Source organism: Eubalaena glacialis, chromosome 18, assembly GCF_028564815.1.
Source record: "Eubalaena glacialis isolate mEubGla1 chromosome 18, mEubGla1.1.hap2.+ XY, whole genome shotgun sequence".
NCBI classification, from domain to species: domain Eukaryota; kingdom Metazoa; phylum Chordata; class Mammalia; order Artiodactyla; family Balaenidae; genus Eubalaena; species Eubalaena glacialis.
The window spans coordinates 67,989,759-68,008,075 of record NC_083733.1 but is presented as its reverse complement, the minus strand read 5'-3'; the positions used below and the strand labels follow the sequence as shown (position 1 = coordinate 68,008,075).

The 18,317-nt window shown below is 48.0% G+C and overlaps 2 protein-coding genes across 2 annotated transcripts in view; one reads left to right on the top strand and one right to left on the bottom strand.

The window, feature by feature from the left end:
* Positions 1–206: 206 nt before the first annotated feature.
* On the bottom strand, positions 207–12,049 carry LOC133077794 (zinc finger protein 883-like). Its single transcript, XM_061172539.1, has 6 exons — positions 12,044–12,049; positions 6,602–6,766; positions 2,818–2,907; positions 2,280–2,402; positions 1,019–1,912; positions 207–974 (listed from the first exon to the last, which is right to left on the bottom strand). The coding sequence occupies exons 1-6, from the start codon at positions 12,047–12,049 to the stop codon at positions 207–209; spliced, it is 2,046 nt and encodes a 681-aa protein (XP_061028522.1).
* A 356-nt stretch (positions 12,050–12,405) lies between these two features.
* SMIM17 (small integral membrane protein 17) overlaps positions 12,406–18,317 on the top strand; it is a 58,712-nt gene continuing 52,800 nt past the window's right edge. Inside the window, exon 1 of the mRNA XM_061173498.1 lies at positions 12,406–12,476. The gene's annotated coding sequence lies outside the window, so the exon portion shown is untranslated. The remainder of the gene's footprint in view (positions 12,477–18,317) is intronic.

Here is an 18,317-nt window from a genome sequence, read left to right as displayed (position 1 = left end):
GAGCCTGGTGCAAAACGAAAATATGGGGCCCTCTGTCCAGAGATTATTAAGCATTTCAAAACGGTGACTGCAGAGCGTGAGACCAAGAGTGGGCCGCCCCTGTGTGGTTGCACAGGCCGCACACTGCTGAAGTAGGGTGGCTGTCGCCTGTCCTGAGGGAATTCTCAGGAATGTGTCACAAGCCCCAAGGGCGTCTCTTGACGTCCCTAAGTTAATTCTAAAGTGATGACGGGAGGCTGAAACTTGGCCGCCATCTCAGGCCTGACCTGTGACAGGTTATCTGGGAGGGTAGGCAGAAGGCTGGGCTCCCTGGCGGGCACCCCCGCGGCAGCGTGGGTCTTCTGGTGGCAGGTGAGGTTCCCGATGCGCCTGAAGGCCTTGCCGCACACCTTGCACTCATAGGGCCACTCCCCGGTGAGGCTCCTCCGGTGCGCCGTCAGCGTGGGCTGGTGCGGGAAGTCTTTCCCATACTGCCCGCACTGGTAGGGCTTCTCCCCTGTGTGGATTCTGCCGTGCTGGACCAAGGTGGACTTCCGCACGAAGGCCTTGCTGCACACGCCGCACTGGAAGGGCCTCTCGTCGCTGTGGATGGCCTGATGCTGGAGCAGGAAGGACACCTTCCGGAAGCTTCTCCCGCGTTCGCCGCAGCGGTAGGGCTTCTCAACCGTGTGGACCTGCAGGTGAATGGAGAGGTGCGCCTTCTGGCTGAAGGTCTTGCTGCATTCCGTGCACTCAAAGGGTCTCTCTCCGGTGTGGGTCCCCCGGTGCACGGTGAGGTAGCCCTTCTGGCTGTAGGATCTCCCGCAGGCGCCGCAATGGAAAGGCTTCTCGCCCGTGTGGCTGCGCCGGTACACCACGAGCTGCGCCTTCTGGCTGAAGGCCTTGCCGCACTCGGCGCAGCGGAGGGGCCGCTCGCCGTTGTGGAGCCTCTCGTGCAGGATCAGCGCGGAGGACTTGGTGAAGCACTTGCCGCCCTGGCGGCACTGGTAGGCCTTCTCCCCGGTGTGCGGTGCTCCACCAAGGTCATGCTCTGCGCGAAGGCCTTGCCGCACTCGTAGCACTTGAACGGCCGCTCGCCCGTGTGCGTGCGGTGGTGGTTGACCAGCTCGGATTTCTTGCGGAAGCCCTTCCCGCACACCCTGCACGGGTGGGGCCTCTCGCCTCTGGGGGCCCACTGGTGCCCGAGGAGGGAGGAGCGCTTGGTGAAGCGCTTACCGCACAGGTCACACACGAAGGGCTTCTCCCCGGTGTGGATGCGCTGGTGGTCCACCAGGTTGGTGATGAGGGCGAAGGCCTTGCCGCACTCGCCACACTTGTAGGGCCGCTCGCCGGTGTGCGTGCGCCGGTGCCCGAGCAGCTGCGTGTTGTGCACGAAGGCGCGGCCGCACTCGGCACACCGGTAGGACCGCTCGCCCATGTGGATGCGCCGGTGCACCGTGAGGTTGGCACGCTGGCAGAAGGCCTTGCCGCCCTCGGCGCACGTGAACGGCTTCTCGCCGGTGTGGACGCGCCGGTGCACCGTGAGCGTGGCTTTCCTGCGGGAGCGTCTCCCACACTCGCCGCACGCGAAGGCTTTGTCCGGGGCGTGCGCGCGCTGGTGCTGCGCCAGCTCGGTGCAGTGCGCAAAGGCCTCCCCGCACTCCTGGCACACACAGGGCTTCTCAGTGACGGCAGGGGCTCTCCCAGTCGGGATTCCGCGGGCCGCACTTGTGGGGTCCCCTCCCTCCTGGAATTCCTGGCTGGGGGTCTTCTGGCTGATGCTCTGAAGGGGCCCTTCCTGAAGCTGTCCCGGCCTCTCCTGATGCACAGCCCCAGCGGCAGCCCCCTCCCAGCTCTTCCGGGTCCAGCTCAGGGGATACTCCTGCAGGGACAGCGTCCACTGGGCCGTTCCTCTCCGGTCTAGACTCCATTTCTGAAAGGGACGGAAAACACGAATGTCACCCATGTCACCTACTCTCAGAGCTGGAAGGGGTGAGGGCTGGGGGCTGGGAAAGCAAAGAGAAGCCTCCTCAAGTACTTGCCAAGGGCTCTAGAATGAGGCCTAGTGTGTGCGTGCAATGGACAGAATATATGTGCCCCCCCCCCCAAATTCATATGTGGAACTCCTAATCCCCAGGTGATGGCGTTAGGTGGTTGGGAGGTGATTAGGTCATAAAGGCAGAGTACTCACAAACGGGATGAGTGAGATCTCTCTCACTCCTTCCTCCTTGTGAGCACACAGCGAGAAGGGGCCGCCTATGAACCAGGAATAGGGCCCTCCCCAGAACCCCCCATTTTACCCAGGAGCTCAAGTTCTGGACGTTCTCAAGCATCACGTCCTTGTACAGGTCCCTCTGAGCCGGCTCCAGCTGCTGCCACCCCTGTGTGAAGTTCACGGCCACATCTTTGAATGTCACCAACTCCTGTGACAGCAAAGATGTCTGGTTCAACCAGGCCCGCAGGGCTGGAGGAGCCAGGGAGGTGGGGCAAGGCGCTGGCCTCAGTGGGTCCTCCCAGGGAATATCCCCCTCGCCCAGCACAGAATGGCACTGGCACACAGTAGGTGCTCAAGAAACGCCAGCCGTCATTAGGATGACATCATTATTACAGGGCTGGGACTGGATTTGTTTTGGGGCTTCAGGGCTGTGTGGCGGTCCCCAAGGCCATCCCAAAGTTTGATGATTCTCTATGAGGACTTGTGGGACTTGGCATAAAGTTGTATTCGTGGCCACCCCGCCCCAGGTGACAGGGCACAGGCCCCGGAGGGGGGGCTCCAGCAGGGCCTCATTTGACTCTGGCCGCCCACAAGGAGGAGGGCAAGGAGCTGACACTACTCACCAGGGCCTTGTCAGCTGCCAGCTGGGCAGCCATCCCTCCACCGCCCACAGTGACCAGGGGATGGGCGGTGGGGTCTGGGGGCTGATGGACCTGTGGTGGAGGGAGAGAAAGAGAGGGAGAACAGTGAGAGACCAGGCCTAGCCCTGTCCCCTGGATTCACGCACACACACACACACACACACACACACACACAGCTCTTCTCATCCAGAGAAACACACAGAGACACAGCACACACCCACCATGGGCTCACGCTACCCAGACACCCCCACAGTGTGGTGGCTGGGGAAGTGGGGAGTGGGGGTGTCTCTCCCAGGTGGGATCAGACCCAGGGCCACTCTGCCTAGACACCCCCATCAGGACCTGGACCTGAGATCCACCCTTAGGGCCAAGCGGCTGAGCCCCCACCACTGCCCCAGGCCCCGGCTTACACTTGGGGTCCAGCTCTGCTACCAGATGAAAAAGCCCCCAGGAACGAAGGCCCAGGGACAGAGAAATCAGTCCCCAGCTGCAGAGTGTTCACCACACCCTCGACTGCTCCGTACTGCATCAGCTTCCTCTGGCCACCATCCCTGACCCAGCTCGTGGGGCTCTGGAGAGAACCAGGGCCTCTCACCTAGGCGCTGACCCAGGCCTTGCCTGCCACTCTCCTTTGACACTTGTTGCCTGGGCTGGTGAACTGTGAGGCCGCAGGAGCCAGATACCTGGGTTTCAATTCTGGCTCTGCCACTTACCTGCTGTGTAGCTTTGGGCAGATTACTCAACCTCTCTGTGCCTCAGTTTCCTCATCTAGAAAATGGGCATAAGGTCCCCATCTCATGGGGTCATTATGACATTTCAACAAGTTAGTGTAAGTAACTTGCTATGAACAGTGCTTGCCATATGGTAAGGGATACATGTTTTATAGTGTTGTTATTTTATTATCGCCATCTATATACTCAACATTCTTCCCTTTATTATCTTTTATTCCAGTACCCTGCGAAGGATTTGGCCCACAACTAGCCGCCCCCCACCCCCTCCTTTCTTATTATGCTCAAATACACATAAAATTTAACATTTTACCCATTTTAAAGTGTACAATTCAGTGGCATTTAGCACATTCATAATGTTGTGTAACCATTACCGCTATCTAGTTCCAAAACATTTTCGTCACCCCCGAAAGGAAACCTCGCACCCATGAAGCAGTCTCTCCCCATTCCCTCCTCACCACAGGCCCTGGCAACCACCAATCTGCTTTCTGTTTCCATGGATTTGCCTGTTCTGGACATTTCATACACATGGAATCCTACACTATGTGGCCCTTTGTGTCTGGCTTGTTTCACTGAGCTGGGTGTATTTGAGGTTCACCCATGTGGTAGCATGTATCAGGGCCTCATTCCTTTTCATGGCTGAATAATATTCCATTGTGTGAACATACCACGTTTTGTTTCCATTCCTCTGCTAATGGACATTAGGGTTGTTTTCACATTTTGGCTGTTGTAATGCTGCCATGAATATGCATGGTCAGGTGCAAACATACCTTGGAGATATTGTGGGTTAGGTTTCCAACCACCACAATAAGGCAAATATCGCAATAAGGAGAGTCACACAAATTTTTTGGTTTCCCAGGGCATATAAAGTTATGTCTATATTATACTGTAATCTGTTAAGTGTGCAGCAGCATGATGTCTAAAAAAATGTACATATCTTAATTTAAAAATCCTTTATTGCTAAATAATGCTGACCATCATCTGAGCCTCAGTGAGTGGTAGTTTTTTTGCAATAGTAACATCAAAGATCACTGATCACAGATCACCATAACAAATAATTTTTTAAAGTTTTAAGTATTTCCAGAATTGCCAAAATGTGACACAGAGACAAGAAGTCAGCAAATGCTGTTGGAAAAATGGCACCAATAGACTTGATCAATGCAGGGTTGCCACAAGCCTTCAATTTGTAAAAAAACGCAGTATCTGCGAAACACAATAAAACGAGATATATCTATACTTGAGTACATTTAGTACACACATTCTAAATACCGTATCTATGTGCATATGAGATGTAACCACACACTAAATACCATATATACATGCATATAAGATATATAGAAACTGATATACATGACATGTGTATAAGATATATATACAAAATATCACATATACATGTACATGTGGTTCAATCACACACTAAATGCCACATATATATGTATATAAGATATATGTGATCTTATATCTGTGTGCTATGGTACTAAATACCATTTATACCTGTATAAATGTGTAATGTGTAATCATGCACACTAAATAATACATATGCACGTGTGTAAGATATGTAAACTGATTATATATATACTACAGTTCCGAATACCATATACATGGGCATATAAACTATTTACACAGAACAAATACCATATATACATATATATAAGGTAAATAAACTCTAAATACCATATTCCCTTGTAAATAAGGTATATATATAAAGATAAACTAAATGCTATACATACATGTATATAATAAGGTCTATTAATACATGCGCACATGAAATACCATAATTACACTAATACACATAACTACACCAAATACCGTATATATGTATATACATGTACTCTAGTAAAAACTGTATTTCATTTACTCCAAGAGACCATAGGTTGAAAGAAAACATGATTTTATCTCACTAAGGAAAAAAAAGAATCTGCCAATTAAACCACAACATACCGTCAGTGGTAAGACACATCCTAATTTCGGAGATATTAAAGTATGAAAAAAAACGGATCTTTGAATTAAGGAGTAAAGTTGAATCACTATATGTTCGGACTGAAACGACCCAGGAACACAAGCTCTAACATTCTCTGGCTGCACCCCACTGCATGGCCTGGCAGACGCCTCACCCTGGAGAGCACTGTTCTGACAGAGACCAGACTCTGGATCCAGACTTCCAATCTCGGCTCTGCCACATCCTAGTTGTGTGTTCCTGGGCAGGTCACTTAACCTCTGTTTCCTCCTCTGTAAGGTGAGGGACATAATACCCCTACTTTATAGGGTTGTTGTGAGAATTAAGTGAGTCAATACAGATAAAGACCCCTAGAATGGCGCCGGACACGGAGCTTCCTAAGTGTGGTTATTAAGTCGCACTTAATAACCCCCTGGTGGTGATGGTGCGGGGGTGGGGGGGTGGAGGTGGGGAGTCTTTTCTTTTCGGTGCCTCAGTTATGGGGAAGTCACAGTGCGTACCGGATCAGGCTACTGCAAGGGTTTAACGAGCTGAAAGGGCGTCTCTCTCACTTCATCAGCGTCACCATCACCGGGAGAGCTTAGGAGGCCACGGCCCCGGGGGACACACCCAGGGAATCTGGGTCGGTCTTCCCGGGAGAGGGGGCCCGAGGATCTGCATCTCTGACGACCTCCGGGCGGGCGACGCTGGCATTGCTGGAGCGGGGCACCCTCTGCGGGGCGCGGAGTGAGTATTCAGCTAAGCACTCAGCTTAGCTGACTAAGCACTGAGCACTCAGCTCAACGCCCGGCACTGAGGAAATCAACGCTCCGTGACTGCCAGCGGCGGCGGGGCCGTTACTATTACCTAAACAGTAGCGAGAACGGAGCAGATCCGGCGGATGGAGCCCCGCGGAGCACCTCGGCTACAGGTGCGGTCCTCGCACCCACTGTCCAGGCGGGGAAACTGAGGCACGCAGGGGCGGGGCAGGGATTCAGAGCCCCCTCCGGGGTCCCTCCCGCGATCCAGGGTGCATGGTCCTCCCCCTCGACGAAAACCCGGCGGACCAGTGAACCCGGCGGGGCGCGCTGCGCGGACTCACCGGCGGCCGCGGGGCCGCTGTGGGGCTCTGACCGCGATATGTCCAGCGAGAGCGCGGTCTGCGCCTGCGCGGCTCCGCTGCTCCCGCCCCGCCCCCGCGCCGCGCGAGGCCACACCCACCCCGCGCTCCCAGACGCCTCCGCGCGCCGACCGGGGTGGGCGGGGACTGAGAGGTAGGAGAAGAAGAGGGATTAGTGGGGAGGAGGGGAGGAGGGAGATGGAGAGGGGCTTGGAGAGAGTGGGAGGGGAGGGGGAAAGGAAGGAGGGAGGAGGGAGATGGAGAGGGGCTTGGAGAGAGTGGGAGGGGAGCGGGGAAAGGAAGGAGGGAGGAGGAGTTAGGGGAGGGGTGGAGGGTGGCGGGGGAGATGGAGAGGGGCGGGGAGGAGAGGGGTACTCCTACTGGGAGAAGGGGAGGGGAAGCAGGAGGGAGGAATGGAGAGGGGGGAAGACAAAAAGAGGGGCAGGAGGGGAGGGGCTTGAGAGAAGAGGGAGGGGAGGGGGGAAAGGAAGGAGAGGGAAGAGAAGAAGGAAGGGAGGGGGTTGGGAAGGAGAGCGGGGAGGGGAGGAAGATGCAGGAATGAAGAAGAGAAGAAAGGAATTGCTTCAACAATACTGAAAAAAACAACAAGAATTGATTAGGACTGTTTGGGAGACAGGTCTGCCCGGTTCAAATCCCAGCTCTGTGTCTTTGGACCCGTGTCCTAATGTTCTGAGCCTCGGTTTCCTCGTCTGTAAAGAGGTTGCAGTCAGGAAACCTGCACTATAGATGGTGTTGTTGTGTGGATGACGTGAGTTAATTGGCATAAAGTCCTTTCAAAAGGAGCTGGGGCCCGCAAAACAGCCTGTCCGACCCAACTTTATGCACAGATGCAGAAGTTCTGTGTCCGCGATGTTCAGTATGGTGGCCACTGACCACGTGTGGCTCTTGAGCACTTGGCATGTGGCTAGTGTGGCCATGGAACTCAATTCTTAGTTGTACTTAATTTGATAAATTAAAATTTTCGTAGTTGCTATGGCTACTGGCTACTGCGTTGGACGTTGTAGTTCTAAAGCCTTAGCTGTTTTCGTGACATATACTAAGCTTCTCTTGTGTTTTATAACAGTTTGATGGGGCCTCTTAAAAAACCCACAGCAACCACAATAGCAACAGCACTTTGGGGGTCATTTTTAAGTGCCAGGGATTGTCCTAAGGACTTGATGTGGATTAACCATTTGAATCTTCTCATAGTCATGAGACGTTGCCTCTCACTGTGTATAACAAGTCTTACTACTATTATCATTTGAGTGTGTACTCTGCCCTCCGCCCCCCCCCCAAAACTCTTGACACACATATCATGTCATTTAACTGCAGGAGGAGAGGCTTAGGTATAATATATTTGGGAAAGGCCACAGGACAGGGTCAGCAAGATGGGAGTAGCACGTGGTTGCGTTTTGTCTCTATTTGGATCTGCGCTAGAAGAGCCTGAAGCTTGCAGAGATGGAGCAGGCAGAGCAGAATCTGCCTGCCCTGAAGCTGCGACCACCGTCCCAGGGCATGTGTGTGGTCCTAGAACTGGGGCCCTCACGCTACCTCTTCCCATACGCTTTTTTTTTTTTTTTTTTATTGCTCCTCTTTCCCCCCCATTTCCTTTTTCCATTAAAAATTTTCTCTGGGAATCCCCTGGCAGTCCAGTGGTTAAGATTCTGCGCTTCCACTGCCAGGGTCCTGGGTTCGATCCCTGGTCAGGGAACTAAGACCAGGAACTAAGATCCCACAAACCAGGTGGTGCAGCCAAAACACAAACATACAAATATATAAATAAATAAATAAATTCTCATTTTCGATATTAAAAATGGCCATGATTTTTTGCAGCTTCTGCTCTCAGGAGCTGGACTCTGTTTTCCCATTCCCTGAACATGTGCTGTCTTTGTGGGTTGCTTTGACCAATACGATATGGCAGAAGTGATGCTGTAGGATTTTGGAGGTTAGACCTTCTGATTCTGACACCAGTTCCAATGTGTGTGTGTTTTTCCCAAAACCACCAAGCAGTTCTCTGACACCAGCTGGGAGTTGGAGACATTATCTACCTGGAGATAGCATCAGTTAGCGATACCAATACACCTTCCCAGGATGATTTCCCTACTGGCACTCCCCCTGCCAATGTATAAGAATGTCTGTCTTAATTACTGTCTGGCCCATTATGTGGGGTGGCTGGGCTGTGCATTCCTAAGTTTTTGGATCTTAACTACATGGAAGAAAGCCAAGGTTGGGGGTGAGCGGGTAGAGACGGCTCAATGTCCCGCAAAACTTGTCTCTACTTCTATTGTGCCAGAACCCCTAAGTTTTAGCTGCATTTCCCAGTCTCGCTTGTAGCTGGATGTGGCCGGGTAACTAGGTTCTAACCAACGAGGTGCAAATGACAGCATCAGGTTATAGCTTCCGGGGTGGACTGCTGCATTCAGATTCTGGCTTTGTTGTTCCCCTGTTAAGGAATGTTGGGAAAGTGACTTAATTTCTCTGCACCTCAGTTGCCTCATCTGTACAATGGGGATAAGGATAGTATCTACATTATAGTGTTGTAATGAAGAGCAAATGAAGTAATACAGTGAAGCAATTAGAACAGTTCTTGGCACAAAAGGGTTCTATTATGTGCCATAATTATCATTATAATAATTTTATTATCACTTCCTAAGGTTGATGTGAGGTTCAAGTGCAACCATGCTCCATGCCTATTATCAGAACAAATTTCCCTGGAGTTTATTGGTCTCCCACGACCAGGGAGAAATATTAGGAGGGAATTAAATCCATCCGTCTCCCCACCCACTCATCTCCACCGGCATCATCACCCTAGGAGGCTCCATAGATTTTCCATTTCCTTCATCATAGATACTCATTTACCCAACCAATATTCTCCAATGCATGAAAATTCATAGAGGGAATTTTCCTTTTGCCCAAGTTTCTTTAAAGAGCTGCCTACAGGGAATGTGGGTGTTTATTTACAAGTGACCACCTGCTTTACAGATAGAGGCAGGTGTGAAGTTGCCATTTTTCACTGCTGAATTCAGTGTATCACAGGGAGGTTGGTGTGAGCAGAAGTGTGTGGAAAGGGGGAGGAGAGAATTAGGTCAAGGAGCCTGAGGTTTTTTTCCTTTCTTTCCCCCTTAGTGGTGGAGGAGAGGCGGTTTTAAGTATGTGAATATGTAGAATTTCTGCATCTTGTGATAATCAGGAATCTCAAGAGACAAGAGGCTTCAGGGTGAGTGGAGAGTCATTCATTCAGCGAATATCTGAGCAGCTCCTCTGTGCCAGGCACTGTTCTAGGGTCTGGGAATCCAGCAGTGAGCAAACCAAAGCCCTTTGTCATATGGAGCCACGAGCACTCATTTCTGAGCATGATCAGAGGTAATTAGGTGGAGGGTGAAGAGGAAGGCTACTTCAGCTTGGGCAGTCGGAGAGGCCTCTCTAAGGAGGGGATATCTGAGCAGGGCCCCAGTTAGCAAAGACCGCTGTGTGCATATCTGGAGGAAGGATAGCCTCCTCTCACCCCAAGGTTCACTGGAACCTTGCTCAGAAGACAGGAAAAATGGGCAGCACCCAAGAATCTGTCCTTAGAAAGTTGGCTAAGTAGCTTAGGATTCGTCTGGGTAAGAAATGGTGAGGAAGACTTGAATATACTGATATGGAAGGAGCTCTGGTTACAGTATTAAATGAAAAAACAAATGAACAATTGACCACAGTGTATCTTGTGTATTCTCATTTATGTTTTTAAAAAGTGTATATATACACTATATATATAGTGCATATATATACTGTATATATATAACTATGTAACTATATATAAAGTATATATACTTATGTCTATATAACTATATAACTATACAGCCTTATATATATATAGAGAGAGAGAGAGACAGAGAGAGAAGTATCGATAGAAGAAACGCTACTACTTCTGTACAGGTTGTTAATCTACTGAGATGCTTCTCTGAAAGTTGGTAAATAGCTGCTGACTGAAGGCCTCTGACCCTGCTGCCTTGTCCTGTCCTACATATCACCCAAAGGGTGCCAGCTGTTGGTGATTAAAATTCTCAGACTGACTCCTACTTCTTTACAGGTTGCTAATTTATTGAAACGCCTCAGTGAGAGAGACAGGGCAGAGTGTACTTACTGTACCTCACCTGAAACTGGGACCCTCCTGTTGCCCTTCAAAAAGTAATGACGAAATCCTACAAGCCTATGGGACAGTAGAGAGAATAAGACAACTTACCTCCCATGTATTTCTTTATTGACATATAGTTGATTTATAGTGTTTTGTTAGTTTCTGCTGTACAGCAAAGTGATTCAGCTATACAATGTATGCATTCTTTTTATGTTCTTTTCCATTATGGTGTATCCCAGGATATTGAATATAGTTCCCTGTGCTCTACAGGAGGACCTTGTTGTCTATCCATTCTCTATATAATAGTTTGCATCTGCTGACCCCAAACCCCCACTCCATCCCTCCCCCATTACCTCCCATGTGTCTGCCACTCAGAACTATTTGATTTTTTTTAAGTATGTGGGTACATGACTTTGATTTCAGAAAGAAGTTTTTTTTTAAGTAATTTAATATTTTATTTATTCATTTATTTTTGGCTGCGTTGGGTCTTCATTGCTGTGCGTCGGCTTTTCTCTAGTTGCGGTGAGCGGGGGCTGGTCTTCGTTGCGGTGTGCGGGCTTCTCATTGCAGTGGCTTCTCTTGTGGAGCATGGGCTCTAGGCACACAGGCTTCAGTAGTTGTGGCACGCGGGCTCAGTAGTTGTGGCTTGCGGGCTCAGTAGTTGTGGTTCATGGGCTCTAGAGTGCAGGCTCAGTAGTTGTGGCGCATGGGCTTAGTTGCTCCGTGACATGTGGGATCTTCCCAGACCAGGGCTTGAACCCGTGTCCCCTGCATTGGCAGGCGGATTCTTAACCACTGTGCCACCAGGGAAGTCCCAGAAAGAAGTTTTAAATCACTGTACATCTCATGTCAACATTGTATCCCAATTCTTTATTCATTTTATCCTAATGTTTTAAAAACATACATATTTTTCCACCTTATGCCTTATTATTTATTTAAGAGCTTATTTGATACAACACTCAAAAGGGACAGAGAATATAAGACAAAAAACAACGTTCTCCTCATCTTCCAACACCGGTTTCTCTTCTGGTAACCACAATTATCAGTTTCTTTAGAAACCTTCAAGGGATGCTGTACACACACATACACACACACAGCCCTCATCTTATCCTATCAGGCCCAACAAACCAGGGAATCAAAAGGTAGGACTGTCTTTCCCATCGCTGGTGGTCTGGATCTTTGGGAGGACGATGTGGGTTTCCATGGCAATCAACCGTCTCCCAGGGATGGAAAGAAAAACAGGTTGGCTGCCCAAGGATGGATCCAGGATCCTCTCTGGGAGGAGAGGACCCTTGTGGAGAACTGACCGCCATCCCCCAGCCCCCTCCCTGGGGAATTTACAAACCCTATTTTGGGGTGAGGCTGGGAAGGGGAGGGCTGTCTCTTGTGGTGTTGAAAAGCCTTCTGAAGTAGGCTGTCCGTGGGGCGGAGTAGGTTTTATAGCCTGTGAGTTTCGGGTCTGAATCACAACTCTGCTACTTACTGGCTGTATGAGCCAGGTGATCTGGTTTAATAGGGATCAGAGGGGCGACTGCTGTGTGCTAGACAGTGGGAATTAGGGGTGAGCAAGACCATTCGTAGTTCACCTCTCAGAGAGGGACTTACCTTCTCCAAATCTCTCTTTTAAACTTATTATTTTATTTTTCTTTCTTGACAGTCGACAAGTGCACACATTTTCTCTGTCAAAGATCAAGATTTCCTGCTGATCTCACTTCAGCAACCCCAGTCTCTGCTCTAGAGGTGAGTGACTGCTGTGGATTTGGGGTGCACTAGGAGTGTGCTTTTACTTTTCATTTACATACATCTCTGTGCCTACAGAAGGAAATGGGATTTGTGTGTGCATATCTGCAAATGCATTGATACTGGCCTAACTTTCCTTATCTTGGCTAATATTACCCATCCCATAATAACAATGCCAAATGCATATCAGCCTCTTACTATGATATACGCACTGTTGTTATTGACTAAGTTTTCATAATTAAATCGATATGTCATATTTCATTGATGTTAAGGTGCACTTTTACTTTTTTTATTGCTAACATCTCTGACATTGAAATACAATGGTCAATGTTTGGATTTTAGGATTTTAAACTTCTTATTTGGTAAGCAATACACGTGGAAGCAAAACTGTCACATTCACGGCATGCCATAGTCCAGGAAGAAAAATTAGTTTACACCCTGAGATTAACCAAATATAACAGGGTCATCCTATTTAGTCCTGATCCCCAAAAAAGAAAAAACTTCCTGTCAACCTGGAATTTAAGCAAAATCAACTTTATCCATGAGTTTTGCCATGCTGAAATTTGAGGGTCTGTCATGAACTTTCTGACTGTGATAATCGTTTAACAAAATTAGTGGTTTTTTGGGGGAAATTCACTGGCAGTTCAGCGACTCGAGTCCTTCAGTGAAAGGACTCGGCGCTTTCACTCCCGGGGGCCCAGATCCAATTCCTGGTTGGGAAACTAAGATTCCGCAAGATGTGCATTGTGGCAAAAAAAAAAAAAAAGAAAAAAAAGAAAAATTAGTGCATTTTCATCATGAACAAACAAATGTAACCTTGATAAACTCGGTAATGTCTTGTGAGCTTTTTCTTTTAAATACGTTTTGTGTTTTAAATTTGGCAAGCCTTTACATAGACATCTATGCATCCAAAGAAAATATCTGACATTGTTTTACGTGTTGTTTGTCTTTTCATGTAAGGGATGTCAGACTCCACCTGTGGCTTTTACAACGTGCTTTTTTCCCATACAATGATGTGTCTTTGAGACCTTTCCATATCGGCCCACAAAGATCTATTTTGTTCTGTAAAATGAGGATAATAACATCACCCTATGGATAGCATCTTGTTGAGGACACGATAAGCTATCAATAAATGTTACTTGATTTATAAAGATTCTGTCTTTAGAAAGTGAACCCCATCAGTCAGACCACAGAAAAGCTCTGTGGGCACGTATTTCTCTAAGCAGACGTGGCAACTCTCTGTCATTTTATATTTCACCCTAGACACCCCAAGTGACTGGATGCTTTAAGGTTTTTGGCAACTAGGTGAGTTTTTCTCACATCAGTCATTCTACTTTTTGCCTGCAGAGTAAACTGAAGAATCTTCAGTAGTCGTGAAACAAGAAGGTCTTTGGGAACAGATTGCCCTGGGTTAAGTCACGGCTGTGTGGTTTACAAGTTGAATTTGGGTCTCTCTCAAGGGGTCTGAGGCTTCCAAATGATTACTGTTTGGAAATAGCCTAAGTGTCTGCTAGTTGGGGGAAGGGCCACGGTAAATAGATGCAACCACACAATGTGATTAATTTTCCCTGGAATTGTTAAAAGGGATAAAGTAAGTTCTTATCCTTGTGGGGTGATCCTTACTGACCAGATTCCATGCTTGGTGGCACACAACCTTGCCTTCTGGGCCACCACTGACGGACTGGAGGAGGGAACATCACTTCACCTGGCCATGACGTGGTCCCATGGCAGAGTCTTGCTCAGTAGGGATTCCATGACCTTGGAGGACTCAACCGGGCAAGTCTTGGGCTGCATCCAGCCAACTGATGTGCTTAGTTCAGTTCACTCATTTTCTTTTTAATTTAGTGAGTTACCAACTTTAAGATATTGGGATATCTTGTGTTTACAAACATCACCTTGCATTCATTTAACCCTTCGAAAAATTCATAGACCATCTAGAAGAAGTGTTCTAGATGCTGGAGGCTTGGGGATGAAATAGAAATCCTAGAAGTTGAGACAGACAGTAGGCAAGAAAAATATATAATGTAATGAGCTACAGCTTCTTTAGAGAATTTGGAATATCAAAACCCACTGGGCTGACAATACCATGAGAGGACAGAAAAGTATGTAAGAGCCAGATTTCAGTGTCTCCACCTGATCAACGAGCTCAAATCAAAGCCGCAAATCTTCCTCCTCCTTGAAGAGGTGTGGAAATCATCCACTTAGGAAAAGGGGAAATGCCTCAGGCATCCTGGGTGTCCCCTGCAAAATCCATCACATAGTGGGTGCTTTGTGAATGTCTGTCTCTTCATAGTGGTGGGAAAAGCTGTGGCTTCCCTGGTGACCAGATCTTTGAGAATGACAAACGTGTTCATTCATTCATTCATTCATCAATCCCAGAATGGTTGGATTTTACCCCAGGGACTCATTTTTTAAGATCTTACACAATTCAAAACCTACATAATTCAAGACTAATCCTAACAAAAGATGGCCGGCATGTTTATTCACCAGCTAAGATGATACGAAAATAACAAACAAAGTTTACACAATTGATTATATTCGCAAGTATGGATTTTTGAGGATTTTTTTTAGTTTTTTTCTAAATTTAAAAAATATATATATGTTTTATTTATTTATTTATTTATTTATTTGGTTGCACTGGGTCTTAGTTGCGGCAGTCAGGCTCCTTAGTTGCAGCATGCGAACTCTTAGTTGCGGCATGCGTGTGGGATCTAGTTTCCCCAGGGATCGAACCCGGGACCCCCTGCATTGGGGGCCTGGAGTCTTAACCACTGCACCATCAGGGAAGTCCCGAGGAATTTTTAAATCACAAGGCTTCTTGTCATTTCAAAAAGTGCCACCCAAAGCTCATGATTTCAAATGTTTGCAATTCAGGTTGGCATGAAATATAGCCGTGATGTATTTATATAAATCTACAATAATATCCTTCTTGTAGCCCCCACGTCACAACATAGAAACGAAGGGCTCGTCACTCCCCATCTCATTTCTCTGCCTCCCCCAATCCAACGTAACCAACAGCCTGAGTTCTGGCACATCTTCCCCTTGTTTTCCTATATTCAGAGATGTTTTGGAAACTTCGTGTTAATAATTCCAGTAAGATGTAGCCAGGTCCTGCAGTCCTAAGAGCCAAAGCTGCCTCTTAAAAATGACTGCAGATTTTTTTCCCCTCATTTGCTTTCCTTCCAGAGTGCTTTGTTTCCAGGCAACAGCGGGGCCTTTCCCAGGAGAGTGGGTACTTTGAAAAAGTGACAGAGAGAGACGGAGGGAAGGAGGGAGGGAGGGAGAGAGAGGGAGAGAGAGTCTCCAGCTCTTGTGCCTAGAGGTTTAGTACCACGGACAGCTCAGGAGCGGCCGTTTCAGCACCACGGACAGATCCACCTGCAGGGTTTCAGGACCGCGGACAGTACCGGGAGCCTACTTTTGCCACTGGCCCTGCTAGATGCATGTGCTCTTTGAGCAGATTTCTGAGCCCACTCCCAACCCTCAGCCCCAGAGTCTTCGAATGCTGATATCTGAGTAATCCAGGCTCTCCTGGTGCTGACCTCAGAAACTCGGGCATCGAACACTTAACATGCCCCAAAGGGAGTTTTGGATTTTCTCCGCACGCACAAAAACGTAACCCTACTTAATGCATTGCAGGACACTCAGCTGGTCAGGTCATAGCCCAAAAGTCGTGCTTGATTCCTCCCTTCCTCTCACTCTTCCCATTCCGACCATCCGTGAGGGCTCTCAGCTCCACCTCCAAAGTATTCCCTGAATCTGTCCACTGCTTTCCACACGCACTGCCACCACCAAATGCAATTGTTTCTCACCTGGTGTACAACAACCTCCTAACTGATCCTCTGTACCTATAGCCCCTTCTGTATCATTCCTTACATAATAGTTTCAGTGATGCCTTGAAAATCTAAATCAGATTATATCACACCTTTCCTCTACCCTTCCATCGCTTCCCAACGCACCTACAATAACATTCAAAGATGTTACTGTGGGGGACTTCCCTTGTGGTCCAGTGGTTAAGACTCCACGCTTCCACTGCAGGGGCAACGGGTTCAATCCCTGGTTGGGGAACTACGATCCCACATGCCATGCGGCACGGCCAAAAAAAAAAAAATGATGTTACTGTGGCTTTCAAGACCCTGGATGCCTCTCTGACCCTATCCCCCATCACTCTCTCCTTTGCCTGACCCCTCTGGCCACACTGGCCTCCTTGTTGTCCCCCTGGACCTTTGCACATGCTGTTCTCCCTGCCACAGATTCTTGCATAACTGGCTCCTTTCTACCTTTCAGGATTTAGCTCAAAATGCCACCTCTTCAAAAAGACCACCTCCCACCTAAAGTGGCCTCACCATTACTATCACATAGGTCTACGTCATGTACCTCATAGAACTAGCACAAACTATATTTTATTTTATATTTTTGGGTTTATTTGTCCGTTGTCTGTTTTCATCACTAGCAGGTAAACTTCATCAAGTCATTTATCTTGATTGTCCTAGTCACCCAAGACAGCATCTGCCACATAGCAGCTGTTTCATAAGTCTTTGTTGAATGAATAAATTGTCAGCTAGTCATGGAGCCCCAAAGAGATGTCAACAGCACTCAACTTCTGGTAGAACGGTGGTCATCTGTGCTGGCCCAAGGTTTGAGGGCCGTGTTGCCAGTCCCCAGGATGACCCCCAAGTTTGATGATTCACTAGGAGAACTCACTGAACTCATCATGGCTGTGGTTTATTCCAGTGAAAGGATACAAAGCACAATCAGCAAAGGGACAAGGCTCATGGAGATAATACATCTTTACCCTTTACCACAGCCTCATGGTAATCAGAGTTTACTTCTCCACGCCCTGGCTTGCCATGAGGCTACAGCAAGAGGAAAATGTGTTATGCTACAGCAGGAAGATGACAAACGTGGGCCAGTAGTTCAATTTACCACACCAAGCAGCAGCTTCTAGCTATGATTTATTAATCTTGATTTTATTTCCTTTTTTTTTTTTTTGTAATGGCACGTGAAACTGGCTTTCGGTTTATAAGGCTGCTCTAAAGTTTCCTTTGTAAAGGTCCTTTTGAAAGGGTTTTACAAAACGAGATCATTTACAATAAAAATATTAGATAACTGACTATTTACTTATATTCAGATGTTATGTGGAAATGGAAACAGTCATAAGGTGGTATCCATTAATGCAGAGACATGGCAAACGTTGATAAAGGGATATATGAATGACGGAAGTTTGAGAAAAATGAGAGTAAGACATAGAATGAGATTCTAGACACTGTCTCCTCACTGCCTTTTTCTCTTTCGGGAAGAAATCTTCACCCAACAAGTCATTCAGCAGCCTTCCCCAGCTCCCCAGGGCCTTGAGGGAGCTCCTCAAACTTGAGTCTATTTTAAGAACAACCTTTAATTATCTGAACTATCAGGACCACTTGTGGAATTTTCCCCGTGTTGAGAACCTGGTGCTCAGTAATAATGATAACATGATGACATTTCTTGAGCAGTCAATATATGTGAAGCATGTGTATTATTCACTTGATGTTCACCATAGCCTGTGAGGTAGCAACTTCATTGTCCCCATTTTACAGATAAGGAAACTGAGACCAAGTTAATTCACTTCCCAAAGTTGCACAGCTGGTTTGTGGTAGATCTGGGTCAGGAGGCCGAGCTCTCAACCCCCTGAAGGCTTCCCGACCTGGTCTCCTGCACTAAATGACTGGTTATTATAGGAAGTAGTGAGGGGTCGGGAATTCCATGGTGGTCCAGTGGTTAGGACTTGGCTCTCTCACTGCCACGGGTTTGATCCCTGGTCTGGGAACTAAAATCCTGTAAGCCACTCGGTGTGGCAAACAA

Excerpts from the sequence above, each read along its gene's own strand:
- LOC133077794 (XM_061172539.1), bottom strand. Across the intron at positions 1,913-2,279 it reads TCCAGAACTTGAGCTCCTGG|AAATGGAGTCTAGACCGGAG; the intron begins GTAAAATGGGGG and ends CGTCCCTTTCAG. Across the intron at positions 975-1,018 it reads TCGCGCAGAGCATGACCTTG|GGCGGCAAGTGCTTCACCAA; the intron begins GTGGAGCACCGC and ends CAGTGCCGCCAG.